The sequence below is a fragment of the Equus asinus genome, chromosome 12 (genome assembly GCF_041296235.1).
Source record: "Equus asinus isolate D_3611 breed Donkey chromosome 12, EquAss-T2T_v2, whole genome shotgun sequence".
In the NCBI taxonomy this organism is placed as follows: domain Eukaryota; kingdom Metazoa; phylum Chordata; class Mammalia; order Perissodactyla; family Equidae; genus Equus; species Equus asinus.
The window spans coordinates 63,335,087-63,357,677 of NC_091801.1; the positions used below are offsets into that span (position 1 = coordinate 63,335,087).

Sequence of the window (22,591 nt, forward strand, 5' to 3'; positions counted from 1 at the left end):
GTGTTCTGTCTGCCCCAGGACAGTAGGGTTTTGCCTGACCTGTGCACTACTCTATCTCCATTCCTAGCACCCAGCACATAGTAGGTGCTCAGTAAATATTTGTCAAATGGTAATTGCCCACTAAGGAGCTGTAAATCACTATCTTTAAAATCTACACAATGGTTCCTAGGTCGTTTTTAGTAACCATTTCCTGTAAAGTCCTTACTAATAGAGTGTTCAGATACTTTTTAAAATGCAATAATTTTGTGCCTATGACCATTTTCACATTCTTGACTTTTTCCCTCCGCTTGAAAACGGGCAGTAAGAGGTAGGTGGGAGAATGGCTTTAATTTTTCTTACATTTATATCAGTCAACATGTACTTATCGAGCACCTTCTATGTGACAGTCGCTAAGCATTGATAATATAGTAAGTGAATAAGACACAATCTCTGTTTTTATGGAGTTTGCATTCTAGTGTATATGTACACATAAAGTGAGGGGAAGTCAGAAAGTAAACAAACCGAAAATTATATAGAACACAGACAGTAGTAAGTGCCAAAGTCAGAAAGGGGTGTGTGGTGTCAATTTTATACTTAGGGGTAATGGGACTGAGCAGGGACCCACAGCAATTGGGGAGTCGGTATCAGGTCACAATGAAGCATGCAAGATCAAGAATTTCGTTTTCTAAAATCAAATTGCAGATTACCAGTTGCAAGCTGTATGTGAGTAACCCAGTCAAATTAGCCCTCTGAACGTGCCTCCTAGCTGTAAAACGGCAATAATACTACAGACATCATAGGCTTGATATGAGAAAATGCTCAGCAAGGAAACTAACACAAAACAAGCGTTCGTTCCTTCAGCAATCCCAACGACTGGCTGAGACTCTGGGAAACGAACTCTGGGAAAGTCCACCCGCCTCCCACCATGCGCACCGCCCCTCTGGCAGCCGGTGCAGCCGGTGATTGGCTACTCAACCCATTCGTCCCGCCCCGCCCAGGCGCCCGGCCCAATCCCTGCCGGCTTTACGTTGAGGCAGGTTCCCAGGAGGCGGCCGAGTGGGCAGTCCCCGTGACGTTATGATGACGAGTTACGTCACGGTGGGCGGAAGTCCCGGCCGCTGTTTTGAAATCCGGATGCTGGAGTCTTCCCAGCTCCTGCCCACGCCGAGGCCGGCAGCAGGCTAACGTAGGGCGGACCCCCTGACGCCTGCTCTCCGGCTTTGCCGGCTGGAGGCGGCAGCCGAGCCATGTCCACCCCTCCGTTGGCGGCGTCGGGGATGGCGCCTGGGCCCTTCGCCGGGCCCCAGGCTCAGCAGGCCGCCCGGGAAGTCAACACAGCCTCGCTCTGCCGGATCGGGCAGGAGACGGTCCAGGACATCGTGTACCGCACCATGGAGATCTTCCAGCTCCTGAGGAACATGCAGGTGGGAAGGAGGGCGGCCGCCGCTCCTGGGCGTGCCTGGTGGACGCGGGATGCTTCTGCGGCGGCAAGGGGCGCTGGTTTAGTCGTTCCGTGGGGCCCCTGGGTGTCCACGGGGCTGCCCTGGGCAAACCTCGAGGATAGAGTCGCTCCTGTTTACATTCAAAAGTGTTCCCCAATGATGTGTCTGTTCCCAAGAGTCTGCGGTGTAAAGGTGATGTTTTCCAGACCTGATGTCTGGGAGAGATTGAAGCCGTATTTTGTAGATTCCACCTGGTTCTCAAGTTACTAGGCAAACTCTTGTACCTTTCAAGGTAAAAGTGGGTCTCACTCTACTACCCGGTTTAGGGTTAATCTCATCTTTTTCCAGCAAAATCCTTTCTGAGGGTCCAAGGATATGAAGAATTCAGATTCTGCTAACCATTTTTGTTAAATAGCTTTATTTTTGTATAATTGGTATACAATAAAATGCACTTATTTTTAGTTTTGACATACGTATAGACTTGTGAATCCATCATCCATCACCCCAGAAACTTTCCTCATGCCCCTTTGAAATCTTTGCTTCCGGCCTTCCATTCGCGGCACCCTCTGATTTACTTTACGGCACGGTAAATTAGTTTGCCTTTTCTAGATTTTCATATAAATGGAACTATACCCTTTTTTAGGTCGGGCTCCTTTCACTCAGCCGTGTATCAATAGTTCCTTCCATTTGATTGCTGAATACTGTTCCATTGTATGAACATGTCACAATTTGTGTATCCCTTCATCTGTTGATGGACATTTGGGTTGTTTCCACTTTGGAGCCATTATGAATAATACTGCTATGAATGGTCGCCCACAAATGTTTGTGTGAACGTGTGTTTCATTTCTCTTGAGTAGATGGATGCTGGATCATATGGTAAATGTGTGTTTACCATTTTAAGAAACTTTTTCCAAAATGGCTTCAACCATTTTACATTCCCATGAGCAGCGTTTGGGTGTTCTAGTTACCCCTTATCCTTGCCAACACTTGTTATTGTGTGTCATTTTTGCTTTGCAAATACTTTCTCCCAGTCTCTGCCTTGTCTTTTCATTCTCTTCACATTGCCTTTTGAAAAATAGCCATTTTAAATTTTGATGGAATCCAATTTATCAATTTGTTCTTTTGCAGATTTTGCTTGTGGTGTCATACCTAAGAAATCTTTGTCTAACCCCAGGTGACAAAGATTTTTCTCCCATGTTTTCTTCTGGAAGTTTCATAATTTTAGATTTTACATTTAGGTCTATGATCCATATTGAGTTAATTTTTTATATGATAGGTTTGGATCCAAGTGTATCTTTTTTGCATTTGGATGCCCAGTTGTCCCAGCATCATTTTGCTAACCCATTTTTAATGCTTGTTTATCTTACTGCTAGGTGATGTGGATATCATTCTTGTTTTACGGGTAAGGATTCTGTGGTTCATAGAGGTGAAGTGACTTGTCCAAAGCTAAGTGGTAGGGTAAATTTGAAACCAGATCTTCAGACTCTTACAACTCTTATTTCAATGGGTGCACTGAAGAGTGTTTTATTGCTTTTTTTTTTAATTGGTTGAAATGTTTTCCTCCTGATTATAAAAGTATTTCAGTTGAACAGAGATATTTTAAGACCATATTAATAAGCCATGTATTGTGAAATACAATAGAAAGGGAATCAAGAGAGGATATGAAATCTTTGGCAGTTATTTTAAAAATTAATAGATTAATATCTAAAATGATTAAAATATGGATTAGGTGGTCTCAGAATTTAGCAAATATTTCTTTATTTTTAAGAAATAAAATATATGCTGTGTGCAAAGTACTGAATTAGGACTAGTAGAGCTAATAACCAACGTTTATCCAGTACTTTCCTTGGTCAGGTACACTGTTTTAAGAACAGTTCTAAAAACTATTTTTATTCCTATTTTACAGTTAAGGAAACAGGCTTAAAGAGAGAAGAATTTACCCTGCATCACACATGACTGGTAGCTCTTCCTACTGACCTCTTTGTGATACTAACTTGCTGTCAAACAATTTGTACTATTAACAGAGATACAGTCCACATCCATGACCTACACTGAAAGAACTAAACTCTTTCAAAAAAGTATTATTGATAACTAGGTTACACGTGGACATATATTCAAAACCAATTTGTAAGAGACTATGATAGTTCTTTCTTTGTGCCTCTTATATTGTTAATTCTGTGGTTTAACTCATCTAAGACTCTTGGGGCATATATCATAATTGGCTGAAAAAGAAGCAACAATGTGCTCCTTCATTTCCAAAAAACTGGAAGAAGTGGTACAAACAGACTACATATAACCTAGTTATTTATTAATACATTTTTTTCATAATTTTAAAATTATGTTCTGTATTATTAATTCAGAAGGATGAAGTGCCGTAAATACAAACGGCTGAGATTACTTCTAAGCATTTGTTTTAGAGAAGTGATTCTTTATTCATTAGGTGTCCATTAGCCTCTTGAGAATCTGATAAAAACTATGGATTTTCTTCTGGAAAAATACGCATATTATACTTTTTGAATAAAATGTCAGGGAGTTAATGGAAGTCTCCCCAAGGATCACTAGATCCTAGGTTAAGATTCCCTGTAAGAAGGTATTGCTTTGTTCTATTTGTTATCCTTTAAATCTTGAAAAAAATTTTTTTTGAATATATAATACATTCAGAACTCAGAAATAAAAAAAGGACGTTGCAGTGAACTTTCTCCCTCCCATCCCTGTCTGCTAGCTGTCTGCCCCCCTCCACAGGCAATGGTTGTCAGTGATTTTTCTTACTGTTCTTGTGTATCGTCTCAGATCTTCTATGCATTTTTAAGCAAATGTGTACATATATTCTTTCATTTGCCCTCTTTTTGTACGAATAATAGTATATTATATACAACATTTTGTACCTTGCTTTTTTCATTTGGTATATTTTGGAGTTTATTCATTTCTGTACAGAAATACTTCCTTTCCCTTTTAAGGTGTATAGTAATCCACTGCGTGAAAATACTGTAATTTATTTAATCAGTTCTCTAGTGAAGGGTATTTGGGTTGCTTTTAATTTCTAACTATTATGCTGCAGTGAATAACCTCCTACATAAATACACAAGTCTACTTGTAGGATAAATTCTTAGGAATGGCTTTGTGCTTCTCTAATTAGATAAATTTTGATGAATTGCCCCTCCATGGGCTGTACCAGCTTATGCTACCATGCCTTGACAGGGACCAACAAAAAAGGCTCTGACTAACACAGTAAGTTATATTTTTGGATCTTTGATCATTTGATAGGTGAAAATCTACTTTACATTTCTCCTAGTTTGAATGAGTTTGAGCATCTGTTCATGTATTTATGAATCACTTATATTTCCTTTTCTGCTGCTTGTTCATATCATTCGCCCATTTTTCTATCTTCTTTTGGGGTTTTTTTTTTTGGTCTTTTTTACCCTCTACCCCAATTTATAACACTTGGCTATTTACATATAACTTACAAGTATCTTGTTCCCAGTCTGTTCTATACCTTTGGCTCTGCTTATGAACGTTTTGCCATACATATATATTTTTTAAGGTACATAGTTGAATTTTTTTAGTCTTTTAGGGCTTTTTAGGTTCTATGTCTAGTTGGGAAGGCCTTGCCCACTCCAAAATCAAGAATAATTCTGTGTTTTGTTTCAATTTTTATCTTTAAAATTTTGATCCATATGGAATTTATCCTAGTGTAAAGTGTGAGGTATGGCACTAGCCTTAGTTTTTCCAAAAGTTTGATTGAATAATTCACTTGTCCTCCTCCATTGATTTTGGATGCTACTTTATACAAATGAATCTATTTCTGGATGCTGTATTCCACTTGGCTCCCTGACTTTTATGTAGTAATGCCAAACATTCTTATATTTATTGAGGCTTTATCATATGTTCACACTTGCTTTCGAAAATGGTCCTAGCTATTCTGCTGATTTTTCCACATGTAGTTTAGAATCAGCTTGATTAGTTCTGAGAAAAACCTGTTAGCATTTTTATTAGATTGATTTAACCTAGAGAAACTTTACATCAGTATGATGTTGAGTCTTGCTAACCAAGAACATGGAATATCCTTTTTTGTGTCGCTATGAAATATTTTAAATTTTCATCATTATCTTGAAATTTTTTAAGTTTTATTTCTGGATATTTTATCTGTATTGTTGCTATTGTAAATGGGGTCTTTTTCCTTTCTTGTTATCTTTTGTTTGTTTTTAAGTATGAAAGCAAAGCTGTTGTTTTCTCTGTATTAATTTTGTATCCATCTCTTTCTTCTTTTATTGATAGTAGCACTTTATTATATCATCTGTAAAAAGTGATGATTATACCACTTTTTAATATTTCAACTCTTCTTTTCCTCTCTAATTGCATTGGCCAGTGCCTCCAGAATAGTGTTCACTAGTAGTATTAGTGGTCTTTGTAGACAGCCTGTTCTGTTCCAGACTTTAGTGAGGATGCTTTGATGTTTCCACATTAATCATTGTGCTGACCTATTAAGTGAGATAAATGTATTTTATCATGTTGCGTAATTTTGCTTAAGAGTTTTATATTTAAGAATAGATGTTGAATTTAGTTAAATACTTTTTTAGTGTCTAAGGGTATGGTCATGTATTTACAGATCTTCACCAGTATTCAGGAATGAGATGGTTATTGATGAGCTTTTCAGCTAAACACCTACACTACGGTGGATACCAAGAGATCTTAGGTGCTATTACAAGGTATAGGGAACCTTGTCTCCCTCGTGTCCACTGCTTTATCCCAGCTACTAGAACAGTGCCTGACACATGAAGAGAGTGCAGTCAATTTTTTGATGAATTAATTGTTCCCTCTTTTGAGAAGCTGGTGCTATTTATGAAAACTAATACCCAAACTTACAAAGAGGGTGAATTTGAGGAGAGTGATTCTTTGCATTTCAAAAGGATTTTGTTTTCCTTTATGAAAGGATTTATCAGAGTTCTTTTACTTGACACACACTTCTTAGTGAATTTTAGGTATAGATTTATGGATAAAATAACTCACTGAAATAAAATAATTCAGACTGTCCTTTGAAACCTGTCTGTGTGTGTGCACTATACTAAATAAAAGGATATAAATATGAATAACTTCCAGTCTTTACTAAGTAGAAAATAGGGGTAAAGTATTAAATCCAGTAAATGCCGTAATAAAGGTACAGAGAGCCTCTCTGTGCAAGTTGTAGTCATTATACTCCATATTATCATCCAAACAGGAAAGTTTTCCCTGATTTGTAGTGTTTGTGAAAGTTCATGAGAAATCATCCCACATTGTATTGGGGTGTAAACTCTCAACGCCTTTCTCCTTTAAACTGTTTTCACTAATTCAGCCTTTGGTATTTTATCACATTTCTTTGAGGTATCATCCTCAAGTGTGTTTTAATGCTTTAGAATTCCTGAAAATCCTAATAATAACTCATTTCAAATAATTTCAGAAGATCCATCTCTTTAACTTATAAACCATAAATTACAGGAATTTTGGAAATGAGAGAAAAGAAGAAAATAAATTATTCAAGCCTATCTCCCAGTTACATTTATTATCAACTGTTTAGAGGCCTTTCCTGTCTTTTTTTCTTGTTTGTGGTTTTACCTACTCGTGGTAATAGTGTGTTCTGTTTTCTTTTCTCTCCAAACATTGTATCATACACTTTTCTTTTTTGCTTTCCTACCTCATCTGTTTAGGGGAAAAAAAGAGTGAACTGAGGTTTAGAAAGACTATCTTCTAGCTATTACTAGTAGTTAGTGTCTTGGTTTTTAGTCAGTTTAATCCCCGAGATAAGTATATGGGTGAACGCTTATAATGAAAGCACCTCATATACTAAAAAACATGGTACAGGGGCCAGCCCAGTGGCATAATGGTTAAGTTTGCATGCTCCACTTCAGCGGCCCAGGGTTCACAGGTTCGGATCCTGGGCATGTGCATTCACACTACTCATCAAGCCATGCTGTATCGGTGTCCCACATAGAAGATAGAGGAAGATTGGCACAGATATTTGCTTAGGGACAGTCTTCCTTAAGCAAAAAGAGGAAGCTTGGCGTCAGATGTTAGCTCAGGGCCAATCTTCCTCACCAAAAAAAACCATGGTACAAATATTGTTAATTCTAATATTAGGATGATTTCACAGATCAAATTGTGGGGATAAAATACTTTAAAGATGTACAGAGAAAGGAAGATTTTGTTCATAAACTTCAGCAATGCACAAAAGGTGCATTTAGTTATAAGTTCTAAATAAATAATCATCAGTTTCTGTTTATGTGTGATTTTATCGTCATTTCAGTATATACTTGTGGCTTCTTTTGATAAAATTCCTGAATTAAAATTATATAAGCATCCAAGACAGAGTTAGGATTGTGGCAGCTCCTTGTAATAACTTATTAATGATGTTCAAGTACAGATTGATTTGCACCTGTATCTCCTGCTATTGATTTCTTTTTAAAGTAAGACTTGGTGACAGCTTTATGTTTTAATGCTTGCCTTGAGTATCCTCATTATCTTATTGTAGTTAAGGTATTTTGAGACTATTTTTGCAACAGCAGCAGCATACTGTTCCTTTTCTTCTGCTGAAAAGTCTTGATCTTCACTTTTTCCCGTTCTTCTTCTTCTTCTTTAAATTATATTTTGTTTTTAACTTCCTGGTTGAGTTCAGCGGCTTGCTGCCTTTATATAACTGTAAGTAATAAAATTGTGCATTCTTTTAAAAGTTATAATATATTTCAAAAATTAGAGGGGAAATATATTTCAACTGGCCAGAGAGGCTTATGATAAAGTTTTTCTAAGGCTGTTTTACAGCACTGAAACAGTGTGCCAGGGAGCTAATAAATGAGCATGTATTACTTTTAAATTCTTAAAATCACACTTGATTAATTGTGAGGAACAGTTTGCTTTTACACAGTTCTTAAAAATTGTTTCTGTTTTCTAGATTTACTTCTAGGAAATCTTGATTTTTGTTACATTTTTATTGTTTTGTTTTGCCTGATAAGCTGCCAAATGGTGTCACTTACCACACTGGAACATATCAAGATCGGTTAGCAAAGCTACAGGATCATCTTCGCCAGCTTTCTATTCTCTTCAGGAAGCTGAGATTGGTCTACGACAAATGCAACGAAAACTGCGGAGGAATGGATCCCATTCCAGTAGAGGCAAGTTTTAGTGGTAGAGGAGGATGGATGTAAGAGAGTTTCAAGACATTTGTAATTTTTCCTTTCTTTCTCCTATTTTCACAATATTTCCAGATTTTGAATTACAGTCATGCACTGCATGATGACATTTTGGTCAACCATGGACTGTATATACAACGGTGCTCCCACTAGGTTAGTTCCATATACCCTAGGTGTGTAGTAGGCTATACCATCTGAGTTTGTCTAAGTGCACTCTATGATGATTGCACAATGATGAAATTGCCCAATTATGCATTTCTTAGAACATATCCCCAGTGTTAAGTGACACATGACTGTATATTGCTTTGACTTTTGACTAGAAAAGATGAAAATATGATATATATGCATAGAACTAAATTGTACCATCTTTTCATGTTAATAATCTTTTGTAGACTTTAACATCCAGGTCTATAGTGAATTTTTTTCACTGGGAGGAGAGGGTTGCCTGTGGCAATTTTTATCATTGCTGTCAGTGCATGATTTTTTTTTTTTAGTAGAGGTTTTAATCGTATTATAAAATAGTTTTAAAATGTTCATTTAAGTTCTTTATGAATAAAAGGTTATGTTTTCATCATTATTAATTTAGATTAGTTTAGTGGAATCACTCTAGTTTTAAAATATGTTCTTTAAATTTAATCTGCGATCATAGATATATCTTAGGTAATTAGATATATGATATTTTTATAGGTGGCTATTTCCTGTTGACAGGTTATATCTCTGTCACCAAAAGTAGCTGGGAAGGTTTAGATGGTCTCTTACTACATAATAAGAACAATTTCACGTGATCACTGCTTCCTTTTTGAGTGATCAGCATAAAGTAATGAACAAAGAAAAAGTAAACTTCAAAACAGCCTGAAAAGAAGTGGTGAAAGATGAGGGAGAAAGATCAGAAATGTGATTGCCATTGTCAGACGCTGCACAGAAGTCAAGGAAAATAAGGAGTGAAAACTGTCCAGTAGATTTTGCTGGAGGAAAATTGTTGGTATATTTGAGTATAGCTTCAGTGAAACGGTAGCAACAAGAACTCAGATCACAGTGGGTTGAAAATTAAACAGGAAATAAGGAACTGGAGCCAGCAAGTGGATATCTGTCTTTCAAGAAGCTTAGATAAAAAGCGAGAGGCTGGGGCGCCCCAGTGGCCCATTGGTTAAGTTCATGCACTCTGTTTCGGCGGCCCAGGATTTCACCGGTTTGGGTCCTGGGCGTGGACATGGCACTGCCCATTAAGTCATGCTGAGGCGGCGTCTTCCATAGCACATTCAGAAGGACCTACAACTAGAATATACAACTATGTACTGGGGGGGGCTTTGGGGAGAAGAAGGAAAAAAAAAGCAAGAGAGGAAAGCAGCAGATGGAGTCAAGGGTTTTTGAGCTTTTTGCTCCAAATAAGAGAGACCAGACATGTTTAGATGATAAAGGAAGAAAACAACAGGGAGAAGTTGAGGGGAGGGGGCTAAATAATGAGGGGGGGAGGGCAGAGGAATTAGAGCATAAGAAGGGAGACTCAGTGTCTTCAGGAGGGAGGACAGCTCTGCCCCAGGAGAGAGGAACAGAGGAAGGAGTGGCTGTGGGTGTGGGTAAGCTCATATTTGTCCCAAGAATTTGAAGAAGTTTGACCAGATGACTCCTGGTTGTACCGGTTATTTACCTCTAGGCTGTTCCTGCATTGGTCACACAAGATGGTAGAGACCAGATGATTCCTGAAGTCTCTGTCCCATCCATGAGGGGCTTCATCAAATAAACTGCATCACAAACCATACATACTTAATTATAATTCTACTAGAAGTTTCATTGTTATATAAATTTTTTTCTCATACAAAAAAACTTTCTTGGGGTCGGCTCGGTGGCGCAGCGGTTAAGTTTGCACATTCTGCTTCTCGCTGGCGCGGGGTTCGCTGGTTCGGATCCTGGGTGCGGACCTGGCACCACATGGCGTGCCATGCTGTGGTAGGCATCCCACATATAAAGTAGAGGAAGATGGGCTCGGATGTTAGCTCAGGGCCAGCCTTCCTCAGAAAAAACAAAGAGGAGGATTGGCAGTAGTTAGCTCAGGGCTAATCTTCCTCAAAAAAAAAAAAAAAAACTTTCTCCCATCTAAAAGAATTTGACATCTAGAAATTTGCATAGTCACTGAGGTTCTAGATAGCAAGTAAATGGCATTTATATAATGCACATCCCTAAGGTGCCCTTCTTTCTAGTGTAGATAAAGGAAAGCCTGTTCTATCTCAAGGATCTATAAATTTTGGGGGGGCAGGAATCATACCTTGTCATTATTTTTGCAATGTCTCACCCAGCATCTGGTAATTAAATATTTGCTGATTGAATGAGTAGGATATTACTTAATTGTATGTGACAATTAATGTTATAAGAGCTATTTTGCAAAAGATACCTGAAAAGCCACTGTGTAAGATGCACTGAAATGATATACTTCTAAAGTTGTTAGTTTGGGCCATCAACTGAATTACAATTTATTTTTGTACTATTAAAAGAAAAGTATAAAAATTGACCAGAATCAGATGCATTATCTATACCAGTGTAATTGGAAATTTTGTATCATATTTTTGACTTTTAACTTTTGTTTGTCACTCCCAGCAACTTATTCCATACATGGAAGAAGATGGCTCAAAGAATGACGATCGGGCTGGCCCACCTCGTTTTGCTAGTGAAGAGAGGCGAGAAATTGCTGAAGTAAATAAAGTGAGTTATTAGTGTATATATTTTATGTTGCAGAATTATTGATAAAAATTTCAAGGGAGTCTATGTAACTCAAAAACATAGTTTGAATTACAGAATTACATGAAGTTGTTTCTGTGCAAATTTGACCTGCTTAGAGTATAACCAGGAACTCAAAGGTAAGCAGAAATGCCATCGGAGTATTGAGAAGAGAGATTGCAGAATTCATGCACTAGAGCTCTCAGAAAAGCTTCATAGGCATTCACTCACAACCCATTTACTTTCTTCTATTCTAGTGTTCTAGAATTCTGCCTAGAATATTTATCACAGCATATTTTGAGCAGCAAATGATAAAAATTTACAAACAGCAAATGTGAATGTCTCAACACCTGAATAAGAAATTGAGGAAGTTATCAAAGCATTACCCTACCTGACCCTCAACCCGCAAAAGTTCCTAATTTGAATATATTTATTGCTGAATACTTTTATAAGTTCAGAGGATAATGTTCAGATAGTTCTCATGACACAGAGAAATAGGGAAAACTGTCAGTTCATTCCATGGCAGAAACACGGCCCATGCTTACCAAAACCTAACCAAGAGCACAATAAATAAACTACCATTCTCACTCTTTCACTTATAAAAACATAACCCCCCACCCTGCTCCTGAAATTCTTAATTCTACTTAATAGAATTCATGAGGGTGTTAATAATTAATCCACCACAGCCAAAGAGGGTTTTTTGAGGTAGATGAGGATAAATCAGTTTACATATATAGTACGAAGTCAGTAGATTGAATTGGAAAAAAAATATTTTTGGCAACCTAAAAGACATTTGGTAGAATTCAAATATTGCTGGTTCAAAGAATACTTAAAACTATTAACAAGAGTCTTTTAAAAACAAATCTTTTTCTTTCAGATAAACAGCCAGCATTTTTCATAGAGGTGAAATACAGGAACTAGTCCTATTAAGAATAGGCATACAATAAAATGCCTTACACCACTATGTTTAATATTATTTTAGAAGTTATAGCCAGTACAAAAAGACAAGAAACAAATAAACTTTAGGAAACAGGGGTTAAATTATTACATACAAGCTTGTTAAGTTTGTACATAATATTATAACTCAAGCTTGTTAAGTAAACTCAAAGAAACGCAGTTGGTTGACAACTAGAATCAATAAAAGTTTGATAAAAGGGCTTGATCCAAGACTGATACCATTTTCTTATAATGCTGTAAACCAATTAGATCATGAGATCCTGTTCACAGCTGAAGCAGCAAATATTAAGTAGTTAGGAATTATCTCAGTGATGTGTGTGATTAAACTTATTAAGATAGGTAAAAGAAGTTTTGCATAATTAAAAGGACATAGAAAGTTCTTGTCAATATGCTAAAAATGCCCATCTTGATTATTTATAGATTATTTCATAGTTTTAATGCAGTAAGAGTCCAAATCCAAATATGAATTCTCTTGAAAGTACACAAAAATAATAAGATTTTAGTACAATACCAGTCAAAATAAAATCCAAATGGGAATTTTTTCTTGAGAGCATACAAAAATATCAAAGAATTCTGATAAGAGTAATAAAATAGACCTCTGCTGCAAAAATTAAAATGTGATGGGAAGCATATTGTAAAAACAATAATTAAGTGTGAAATACTGGCACAAGAATAGACAGATGAGTAAAGTAATAGCCAGAGAAAAAGTCTTCCTATTGTATATGAGAATTTAATATGACAGAGGAGGGATTGTGTGGAAAATTAGTCTTTAAAAATAGAAACTTTGGGGAAAATTAAGCTTTCTTTTACATTACACCATCTGTCAAAATGAATTTTGTTGTTGAAAATAAAACCTGCAAAACAAAACATTGGAAAATTAAAAGAAAAATATTTATCAAAACTCAGGAGAGGGGCCAGCCCAGTGGAGTAGTGGTTAAGTTCACATGCTCTGCTTCAGCAGCCCAGGGTTTGGAGGTTCGAATCCTGGGCATGAACCTAGGCCATGCTGTGGTGGCATTCCCACATAAAATAGAGGAAGATTGGCACAGATGTTAGCTCAGGGCCAGTCTTCCTCACCAAAAAAAAGAAAGAAAGAAAGAAACACCTCAAGAGAAAGGAAAACGATGGATAGACTTTATAAAATAATTTTATTTTCATTTTCTTTTTTAAAAATCAGAATACAAATTAAGAATATTTTCAGCAAATTTGACAGTAATGAATGAGCGTAAAGAACTAAGGGTAGGAAATTGGGAGGGAATGAGGAGGGGACTGGGAACTTTCAATTTAGATAAGTGGTGTTTGATAGTCCAGAGATAGGAGGCATTCATTTATTAAGAAGTGTTACATGTTTCTGTTGATAATCTGCATATTAATTCACAGTAGATGTGTTCTATTATTTTCCTCTGTTTTTTTAATAAAATACAATGACATATGTATACAAATAGAACACCATTGTAATGGTAACTTTGATTTCAGAGTACCACATGTGAAATAAATATGGTTTGTTCTCTACCATAGAAGATATTATGATATTTTGGGGAAAAAAAAACCCGTGTAAATTCAGAAAGATACAGTTTTTCTAAATGTTTTATTTCACTTTTCATTTCTCTAAGTTCCTCTTTTTTTCCAATTTGATAGCTTAGAAATAATTTACTCCTGATTTTTTTTAAAAAAGACTTTTCATATAATCAGAATATGGTAATACTTTGACAGTGGGTAATCAAAAAAATCTTATGAGCTATTGACCTAGAAGTTTATGAATTTTAAGTGAAGGATCATTGATACAAAGGGATATGATGTATAAAAAGAATTTCTTTCTCCACATGAGGATTTAGTTTTCTTACAGTCTCTTTCTCTCCTGGACCCACCCACGTTTCCTTCCCCAGATCTTTTCAGTGCAATTATATGATAATTGGGGTTCAATAAATATACTGTGTTCATATTATTATGGCACATAAATATTGTTTATTGCTAAGCCACATAATAAACTAGGGTTACAGTTCCTTGGTTGAACAATTGTTTTTTCCTGGAATTAATTGGCTTCTGTAATTTTTAAAAATTTGGGTTAGTTCTTTATATGTCTGTAGTATCATCTCAGTACTGTTTTCCAGCTTTCCACAGTGAACATGATCAGACAGTTTATTGGGTCCCCCCGACCCGAGTCCTCCGTCTTCTTGCTAGGTCTGGATTGAATGCTCTCTAGACCTGCTGTTCAGCCATTGTCCTGGGGCTTTCCTTCACCTCTTCTGTTGCTTTCACTATTTCCTCAATCTCATCTTCCTCTTTCTTGATTTTCTCCCTCGTTGGTAAGGTACAAACGTCAGTGGCTTCTTCAGAAGGGATGCAGGGACTTAAATTTTTAGTCTTCACATAGCTGGTAGTTGATAGTTTGGCTGGCTATAAAATTCTATGTTGTAAAGTCATTTCCCTAAGAAATTTGAGGGTAAGCTTCCTTAATCTTCTCATATAGGGTTGAGCAGACTTTGAAGGACCAGATAGTAAATATTTTAGACTTTTTGGGACACATACTGTCTTTGTTGCGATGTAAAAACCATCCTTAGGTCACGGGCCTTAGAGAAACATGTCATGTGCTCTAGTTTGCAAACCCCTGTCTGTTTTGTTTTGTTGTCTTTCTAGATGCAGGCTCTAAAGATCTAGTGAGCATCTGATGCTTAAACATGAGCCATTTATGTTTAAGAGTGAGGCACGAGAAAGCTGATCATAGGCTTTGTGAGTTGGCTTCATCACAGCAGGATTGGAAAACAATTCGGCTTTTTTCTTTAGGGGAACCCCGACTATCATTTTCTGAGGGATCTTTTACTTTAGAGCTATCCAGTTTCTTCAGAGAAGAATCTTCCAGTGGCATACAGAGAGAGAGATTCTCTTGTCTTCTTGCCTTTTGCTGTTCTGGTGGCTCTGAATCCACAGCTGTTCTGGTTCAGTTTCATAGGAAACAAACCTCCTGTTCCCTGAGAGGTGCGACAGGGCACAGGGAGAGGGCACACAGTCACCTGTTCGTGAGGACTGGGAGTGAGCACTCGCTAGCATTGGGGCTCTCACTAGTCCCTTTAGCTCTTTCAGCTCTTCCTCCAGTTTTCCTCACCAGGCCAGGCCTGGTGCCTTTGAGATGGCACTGGTCTCCAGTTCTCATGGAGGATCAGCCTTGTTCTCAGGGGCATCCTTCCTGCATCTACCTGGGTTTTAGTTTCCTCCCAAGGCATTTACCACTCCTCCTCTACTTTTCATCTTAAAATTTACCACCTTGCATCTACTACTGTCTCCTTTCTGATCATTTTTCTCCACATGGATGTATAGCTTTTTCATTCCTCTCCTGCCATTTCATTAGGACTTTGAAAAAAAGAAGAGAGAAGCACATACATTTAGTCCATAATGTTTATCTGCAACAGGTTTATTTCAATACACAAAATAGATGTACGATATTTCTGAACATTTATCTATTTGTGGAATAAAGGCCCGTATTTCAAATTTCGTGTTCCCATTTATACTTCAGGCATTTGAGAACTCTTCCTTTGATCAAACCATTTCAGTCTATTGAATTTGCTTTTCTTAAGTGTTTCTAACTTTTAAAAGAGAATTTAGAGGGAAAGTGGCTTCTCTTGAGAGGCAGGGGAAGCCGTCATTTGATGGCCTCTTAGCTCTCTCTTACTTCCTGGGAATTGTTACTATATTTTGAGACAGGACTGTAGAGTTAGGTGGTAAATAGAGGTAAAAAAAATGGGAGAAGGCTAAGATTTGGTTAACTCAGATTGAAATCCCCAAACAGAAGAAGGCAAAAGAGAATAAAGTTAATAGCTAAAAACCAAGCAAAGTGGATTTTTTGATCCAAAGAGATTTTTAACTCATTCCTTAAATAAAACATCATAAATGTGAACTGAATGTAACACATATTCTGACTATTAACAAAGTTATCTTATGTATAATTAGTACTACAAACGTATTTTATTTATTCTTTTCCTCCAACTTTGTATTTCCCTTCTAGAATATATGATATAAATATGTAATTGAAAAATTTTAAAACAGTGAGTAAGCTCATGATCAACTGATAAATTTTTCTCCCTTAATGGCACACACATGTGAGAGTGTTTCTGTGAAAAATATGTTCATTTTAAATAGCCACCTACGGATGGTAAAATGTTATCCTAATCTAATTATGTGATCACGTATATGCTATTAAAAAACAAAGTTTAAAGGGGTCGGCCCGGTGGCACAGCGGTTAAGTTCTCACGCTCCGCTTCAGCAGCCTGAGATTCGGCAGTTCAGATCCCAGGCATGGACCTACACACTGCTTGTCAAGCCATGTTGTGGCAGGCATCCTACATATAAAGTAGAGGAAGAAGGGCATGGATGTTAGCTCAGGGCTAATCTTGCTCAAAAATAAATAAATAAATAAAAATAAAGTTTAAATTCATTAGTTTGATTTAGTTTTTCAACTACCTATATCTGCATTCAAAAACTTAAATTTTTATATAGCTTTTGTCTATTATTTTAGTCAATTCTTTTTCCTGTTATGAAAATTTAAAAAAATTAATAGTTATTAGGTGGTAGTAGTAGAGTTTTCAGGTTCACAGCAGTCTTAGCTAGTAACACACATGAAAGTAATTTAGTATAGGATATTAAACTGAATAATTTTTAATAATGGACATATCCTTTTTTTTTTTAATAAATCCCCACAGTCTATATTTAACTGGAAAGCGAAGCTTCAGAAAGATTCATAAGGAATTTTTTTTTTTTGCTTATTTTTCTCTTCTTTTAGGCTTTTGGGAAGCTTTTTGATTTGGCTTTTTGTTATTTTTCCATTGAATATTAAAATATTCAGATGTTTGGGTACCTGCTCTGTGCCAGGCATTGTTCTAAGGGCACAAGTTTCTGCCATGGATCAGTCAGATGTGTTGTCTACCACCATGCACAGTTCACACAAGTGGATGGGGTTCTTCCTTGAGGACATAAGACTCCACTAAATCCAAAGCAGCATCCATTTCATGTGCCCATTTCATGCTGTAATAGCTATTTACAAAACCAAAACTACTGGACCATATTTCTAAGACATTGGCATTTGCTTGTATTAAATGATGAAGTTGATTTATGGACCTATATAATCTGTAAGAAAGTTATATTCTTGGCCTTCAATTAAAAATATTCAGAATTTTATTACAATACTTTTCTTTCTTTTTATTCTAAATAAGCTACATAAAATAAGTAGCTCTATATACCCTCCAGTTGACCCTCATTCAGTCATTTTCAAAATATTACTGTATTATTGTGTACTTGAAATTGTATAGAACAACATACTGACAGTGCGTTTACTATTTAATCTGTATAGTCTGTCTGGTTTCTAACAACGTATATACCAGCAGTGCCTACCATAGTGCCATGAAACTTAGGCGCACGGAATTTGTAATTAGTATTTGATGTAAATCGTCAGATGACAGAATGCGCTAGTTTCAATAGTCAGATTTTTGCTTATTTAAATACTTTCATTTTCATATATCCTGGAATCCATAAGCTCTAATACCCAAGTAAAGGGTAAACACGTGTTTGAGACTATATGTTTTAAGGACGTCAGAATGAATTCTGTTTTGCTTAAAACCATTCTGTTGGTGGTAAAATGAAATCAAAAGTGGTTTGCAGGTAGTTTTACAGGGTTGACAAATAATTGAGTCTACGCATTTAGAAATTAAAGCATTTTTGACCAGTTGTCACAGCCTTTGTATGAATGTTAAATTACATGGTATGACTTAGCATAAACATCATTTTTAAGTATCTACTCTGCTTACACATTCACCTGTTAATGTAACAAATTAGGTACAGCTGATGGATTTTGATAATAGCAGCTGTCAACCTCTGATAAAATCAATCAGTGGCAAGATTGTATATATTAAATCTTGTATCGTGTCATGAAAATTTATTTACAGTTAAACCACTAATAAGCATAACTGTCAGCTTTGCTGTTGATAGTTTCATGATGTGTTTGGGCCCTAGGTGTTTTATTTGTATACTAATTTTTTTAATTTAAAACTTTGTGGCATCTTTGAGAAAACTGTCTTACGTCCCTTATAATATATCATACTTAAAATTTTACTATTACCTGGAGTTGAATATTACCTTGAAAATATTCTCCATTTTTTTAGTTCTCTTATTTATTTTTTCAGAATTAATGAGGCGAATTTTTTCAAAACAAGTATATCAAAATTTATATTTACAAATGAGTATTCTTGAAAGTAGTCTTATTGGTAAGCTGTGCATTTATTCCAGTGATGCAACCATTGTGGGAGCCATCTGTAACTTTGATATTGATTTTTTTTTTTTTGAGGAAGATTAGCCCTGAGCTAACTACTGCCAATCCTCCTCTTTTTGCTGAGAAAGGCTGGCCCTGAGCTAACATCCGTGCCCATCTTCCTCTACTTTATATGTGGGACGCCTGCCACAGCACAGCCTGCCAAGCAGTGCCATGTCTGCACCCGGGATCCAAACCAGTGAACCCCGGGCCACCAAGAAGTGGAACCTGCGAACTTAACTGCTGCGCCACTGGGCCGGCCCCCGATATTGATTTTAAAGTCTGTTTTTAACCACCCAAGAATACAATTTTATTACTTCTAGTACTGAAAATGTGATCACTGAGCTTATTTCACCAGACTTGGCCTTTGATTGGTTTTCAACTGTTTCCAAAACTTAAGTCCTTCCTCTTTCTTCTTTTCCACGAACACAGATTTGTCACCATTGAAGTTATTTAGGAGAACCCATCCCCCACATTTGCCCAGCTAACTTTTTTCATTTTAAATCGTATTTCTTCTGCATGAATTTTAATCAGTTCCCATTACCCACTACCAAGCCCAAATTTATCCTCCTTCTAGTCTTTGCTCACCACCAACTTTTCTAGACCCCAAACAAAAATATTTTCCTTGTTTGCTGACCCCACCAGTCAGAGGCGCTCTCTCTCTCTTTTGGGGTTCCACAGCATCTGATGTTTTTTCTCTGCCATCTGCCTTATCAGGTTATAGTCTAGCCATTGGGGTATTATCTTCCTCCTATTTGATATTGAATTTATTTAAGGCAAGGACTGTTCCTTATTGTTTCTCCCCTTACAGTGACCAGGGCCTGGCACATACATTTATGGAACGGAATATGTTACAGGCTCAGAATTCCATTCCAAAGAGAAGTTCTGAAACTTTTGAAAGTGATCATATTCCAAATATGTCAGAACTTACTAATTCAAATAAGGTTGTTTTTTTCAAAAAATCAACACATGTTCTTTGCCTCTCATTTATTCTTACTCAATAGTCCTTCTCCACTTGCTCCTGAAAAATTAAGAATTGAGAGGAGAACTGTGGTAGCTGGAGTCTCTCACAGCTGGGGGAGTGATGGCACGTCAGCAGTGGTAAAGGGCAGCTGACTTTGAACCGTTTTGAAGCCATTAATCACTAAACTAAGCTTACTAGTTTTCATCACATGTCTGCGTAACTGATTGTCATCTTACATATGGATGTACAGAGACTAGAACTGACAAGGGCCTATAGATTATCTAATCCCATTTCATAGACAAGACACTGAGGCTAGGAAATTTGAGATCAAACAGCCAGTTAGAGGCAAAGGTAGAACTGGGACTGAGGTTTCCAGCCTTCCGATATAGCACCCTTATTCTCATATTCCTCTGTTTTGCTGCTACCCTTGATTTCTGGCAGAAATGTCAGTTTCTTGGTCTCTAGGATGAAAAAGACTATAGGCTTGGACTGGTCGTCTGGTCATTTCTCATCTCACCCGGTTATCTGGGTCCATTTGGTTATACAATATACACAACTGTTTCAGTAACTACCACATAGTTATGACAACAGAATTTAGAAGACGGATCATCTGAAATCTGAACAAGGAGACTCGTGACTAAAATACTAACAGCATCTTTATCCCAGACTATGTTAAATTGAGCTTTGGGGTCATGCCCTGGGTGCTGTGTGGTCATATGTTTTATCTGACCATGTTGTGTTCATTCTTTTTTCAAGTATGAATTAAATTTAATTAAGATGATTAAAAGTCTTTGTAAATTGCTTTTCTATTTTCCAGTAAGACTTTCCTGGTCCTCTGTTTTAGCTACCTATTTCCTGTTACTTCTCTAACTTTAGGTAGAAGTAATAATGAGCAGTTTATTTAATCTTAGTGTGCTTTTTAATGAAATAAAACTTAAGAATTTTTTCTGTATAAAAATGAACATGTACTACTTTATCTGGAGGTATTTTAATATACTGCCCTTAACATTATCTAATTAAAAATATTATTTCCAAATATGATGTTTCCAAAAGATTAGTGAATAATAATAATTATTATAAGTAGTAAACACTTTGACCAAAAGTTCTCTATTTTTATCTTGTTGTTACAAACTAAGCAGACCTTTGCCACATAGGATTTGCAGAAAGGATGCTTAAAGAGAAGTTTACAAACCGTGGTCTAGTAGAAACCCAGATACAGAGATACGGAGACACGTGCCGTGTACATTCAGAGCATCCAGCACATGTTAGTTGTGAAGATTACATCGGGGACAGTGCCATTTTGTCTTCAGTTTTCAGAATCAGAAGTAGATCGCACTTCATGCTGTGGGCAAAAAGTGACTTCTGCCGCATTTTTGAAAGGCCAGTTGCATCAGGCATTGTGTTTTTATTGTACTTTGTTTTCTATACCGACAGTTCATGTTCTTTGCCTACCAGTACCCTTTGTTGTATGCTTGCTTACATGCTGGCACAGTTGTAACGTTTTACAGGAATCAAATCATTTAATCCTCATAACAACTCTTAGGAGGTGGATTCAAGTATGCCCATTTTTCTGATGTGGAGACTGAGGCATAGAGAGGTTAAGTAATTCAGCCAGAATGATATATTTAGTTAGTGAAGGAGCTGAGTATAACCCCAGAGCATCTGGTTTTAGAGGTTGTGCTTTTGACCTTTATGTTATGCTGTCTCTTGGAAAATCTATATACTTAGGTTTTATAACAATTAACAATTTAACTTATTTTCTTTGGTGGAAGTGGAGGAATAAAGGGAGGCAGTGCAGGAGCCATAGGCCTCTTTGGGCTGAATTAGAATTCAGTATGCCTTTCGGTGAATATCTGTGGCCAAAGATTGAGACCTTCTGCCTTAAGGAAATATTTAGCTTAATTTCTTTGTGGATCATTAGAGTCCCAACTTATGACGTTTTCATGTTCTAACTTCACGGTCTATATTTCATGGAACATTTTTGATAAATTCTTTTGTCTCCACAGAAACTCAAACAGAAGAATCAGCAGCTGAAGCAAATTATGGATCAATTGCGAAATCTCATCTGGGACATAAATGCCATGTTGGCAATGAGGAACTAAACTGATATTTAAATTTCCTGCTTTACACGTTATACCATTTTTTTCCAAGTATTTTTTCCCTTTGGAGAAGATTATTTATCTGCTTTTATTCTAGTCACTAGAATTAAAGTTCCTGTTTTTACATTGTGGTTTTACATTAAAGCATTCATTAGCAGTTTTTTTTAAAGCTATTGATTCTGCAAAAGATTATTATAATAAATTTTGATGGGATTTGTGTTTTGGTTAATTTTCATGAATTGAATAATTGTTTTTTAAAAGCAAAATAAATTTTGTAAATAAATTTTTAAATTTGATCAATAGTTGTTTTGCTCTTTTCATTACCCTTTTAGGAGAAAATTAAAGGGTTAAACCTTGGGGCTGGCCCGGTGGTGCAGTGGTTAAGTACACACGTTCCGCTTCTCGGCGGCCCGGGGTTTGCCGGTTTGGATCCCGGGTGCAGACATGGCACTGCTTGGCGTGCCATGCTGTGGTAGGCATCCCACATATAAAGTGGAGGAAGATGGGCATGGATGTTAGCTCAGGGCCAGGCTTCCTCAGCAAAAAAAAAAAAGCGGAGGACTGGCAGTAGTTAGCTCAGGGCTAATCTTCCTCAAAAAAATAAAAAATAAATTAAAAAATAAAGGGTTAAACATTTTGCAGAGGAAAATATCAAGTACAGTTAATCTGTAGTACAAATTAATCAAAATTAAACATGTAAGTTACCATTTCAGCTCAATTTTTTAAATCCAGTTTGAATGCAAAACAAGTTAAAATGAGAAAACAGTTAACTTGTATACTGCTGTAAGTAGATGAAAATTACTTTGGGGCCAGCTCCGTGGCCGAGTGGTTAAAGTTTGTGCGCTCCGCTGCGGCGGCCCAGGGTTCGGATCCTGGGCACGGACATGGCACCGCTCATCAGGCCACGTTGAGGTGGCGTCCCACATCCCACAACTAGAAGGACATGCAACTCAGATATACAATCGTGTACAGGGTGAGTTTGGGGA

The 22,591-nt window shown here is 36.8% G+C and overlaps 1 protein-coding gene across 1 annotated transcript; it reads left to right on the plus strand.

The window, feature by feature from the left end:
- The first annotated feature begins 1,029 nt into the window (after positions 1-1,029).
- On the plus strand, positions 1,030-21,905 carry MED30 (mediator complex subunit 30). Its single transcript, XM_014854663.3, has 4 exons — positions 1,030-1,403; positions 8,402-8,560; positions 11,171-11,275; positions 21,513-21,905. Exons 1-4 carry the CDS (start codon positions 1,227-1,229, stop codon positions 21,606-21,608), a joined length of 537 nt encoding a protein of 178 aa, XP_014710149.2. The 5' UTR covers positions 1,030-1,226; the 3' UTR covers positions 21,609-21,905.
- Positions 21,906-22,591: the final 686 nt, after the last annotated feature.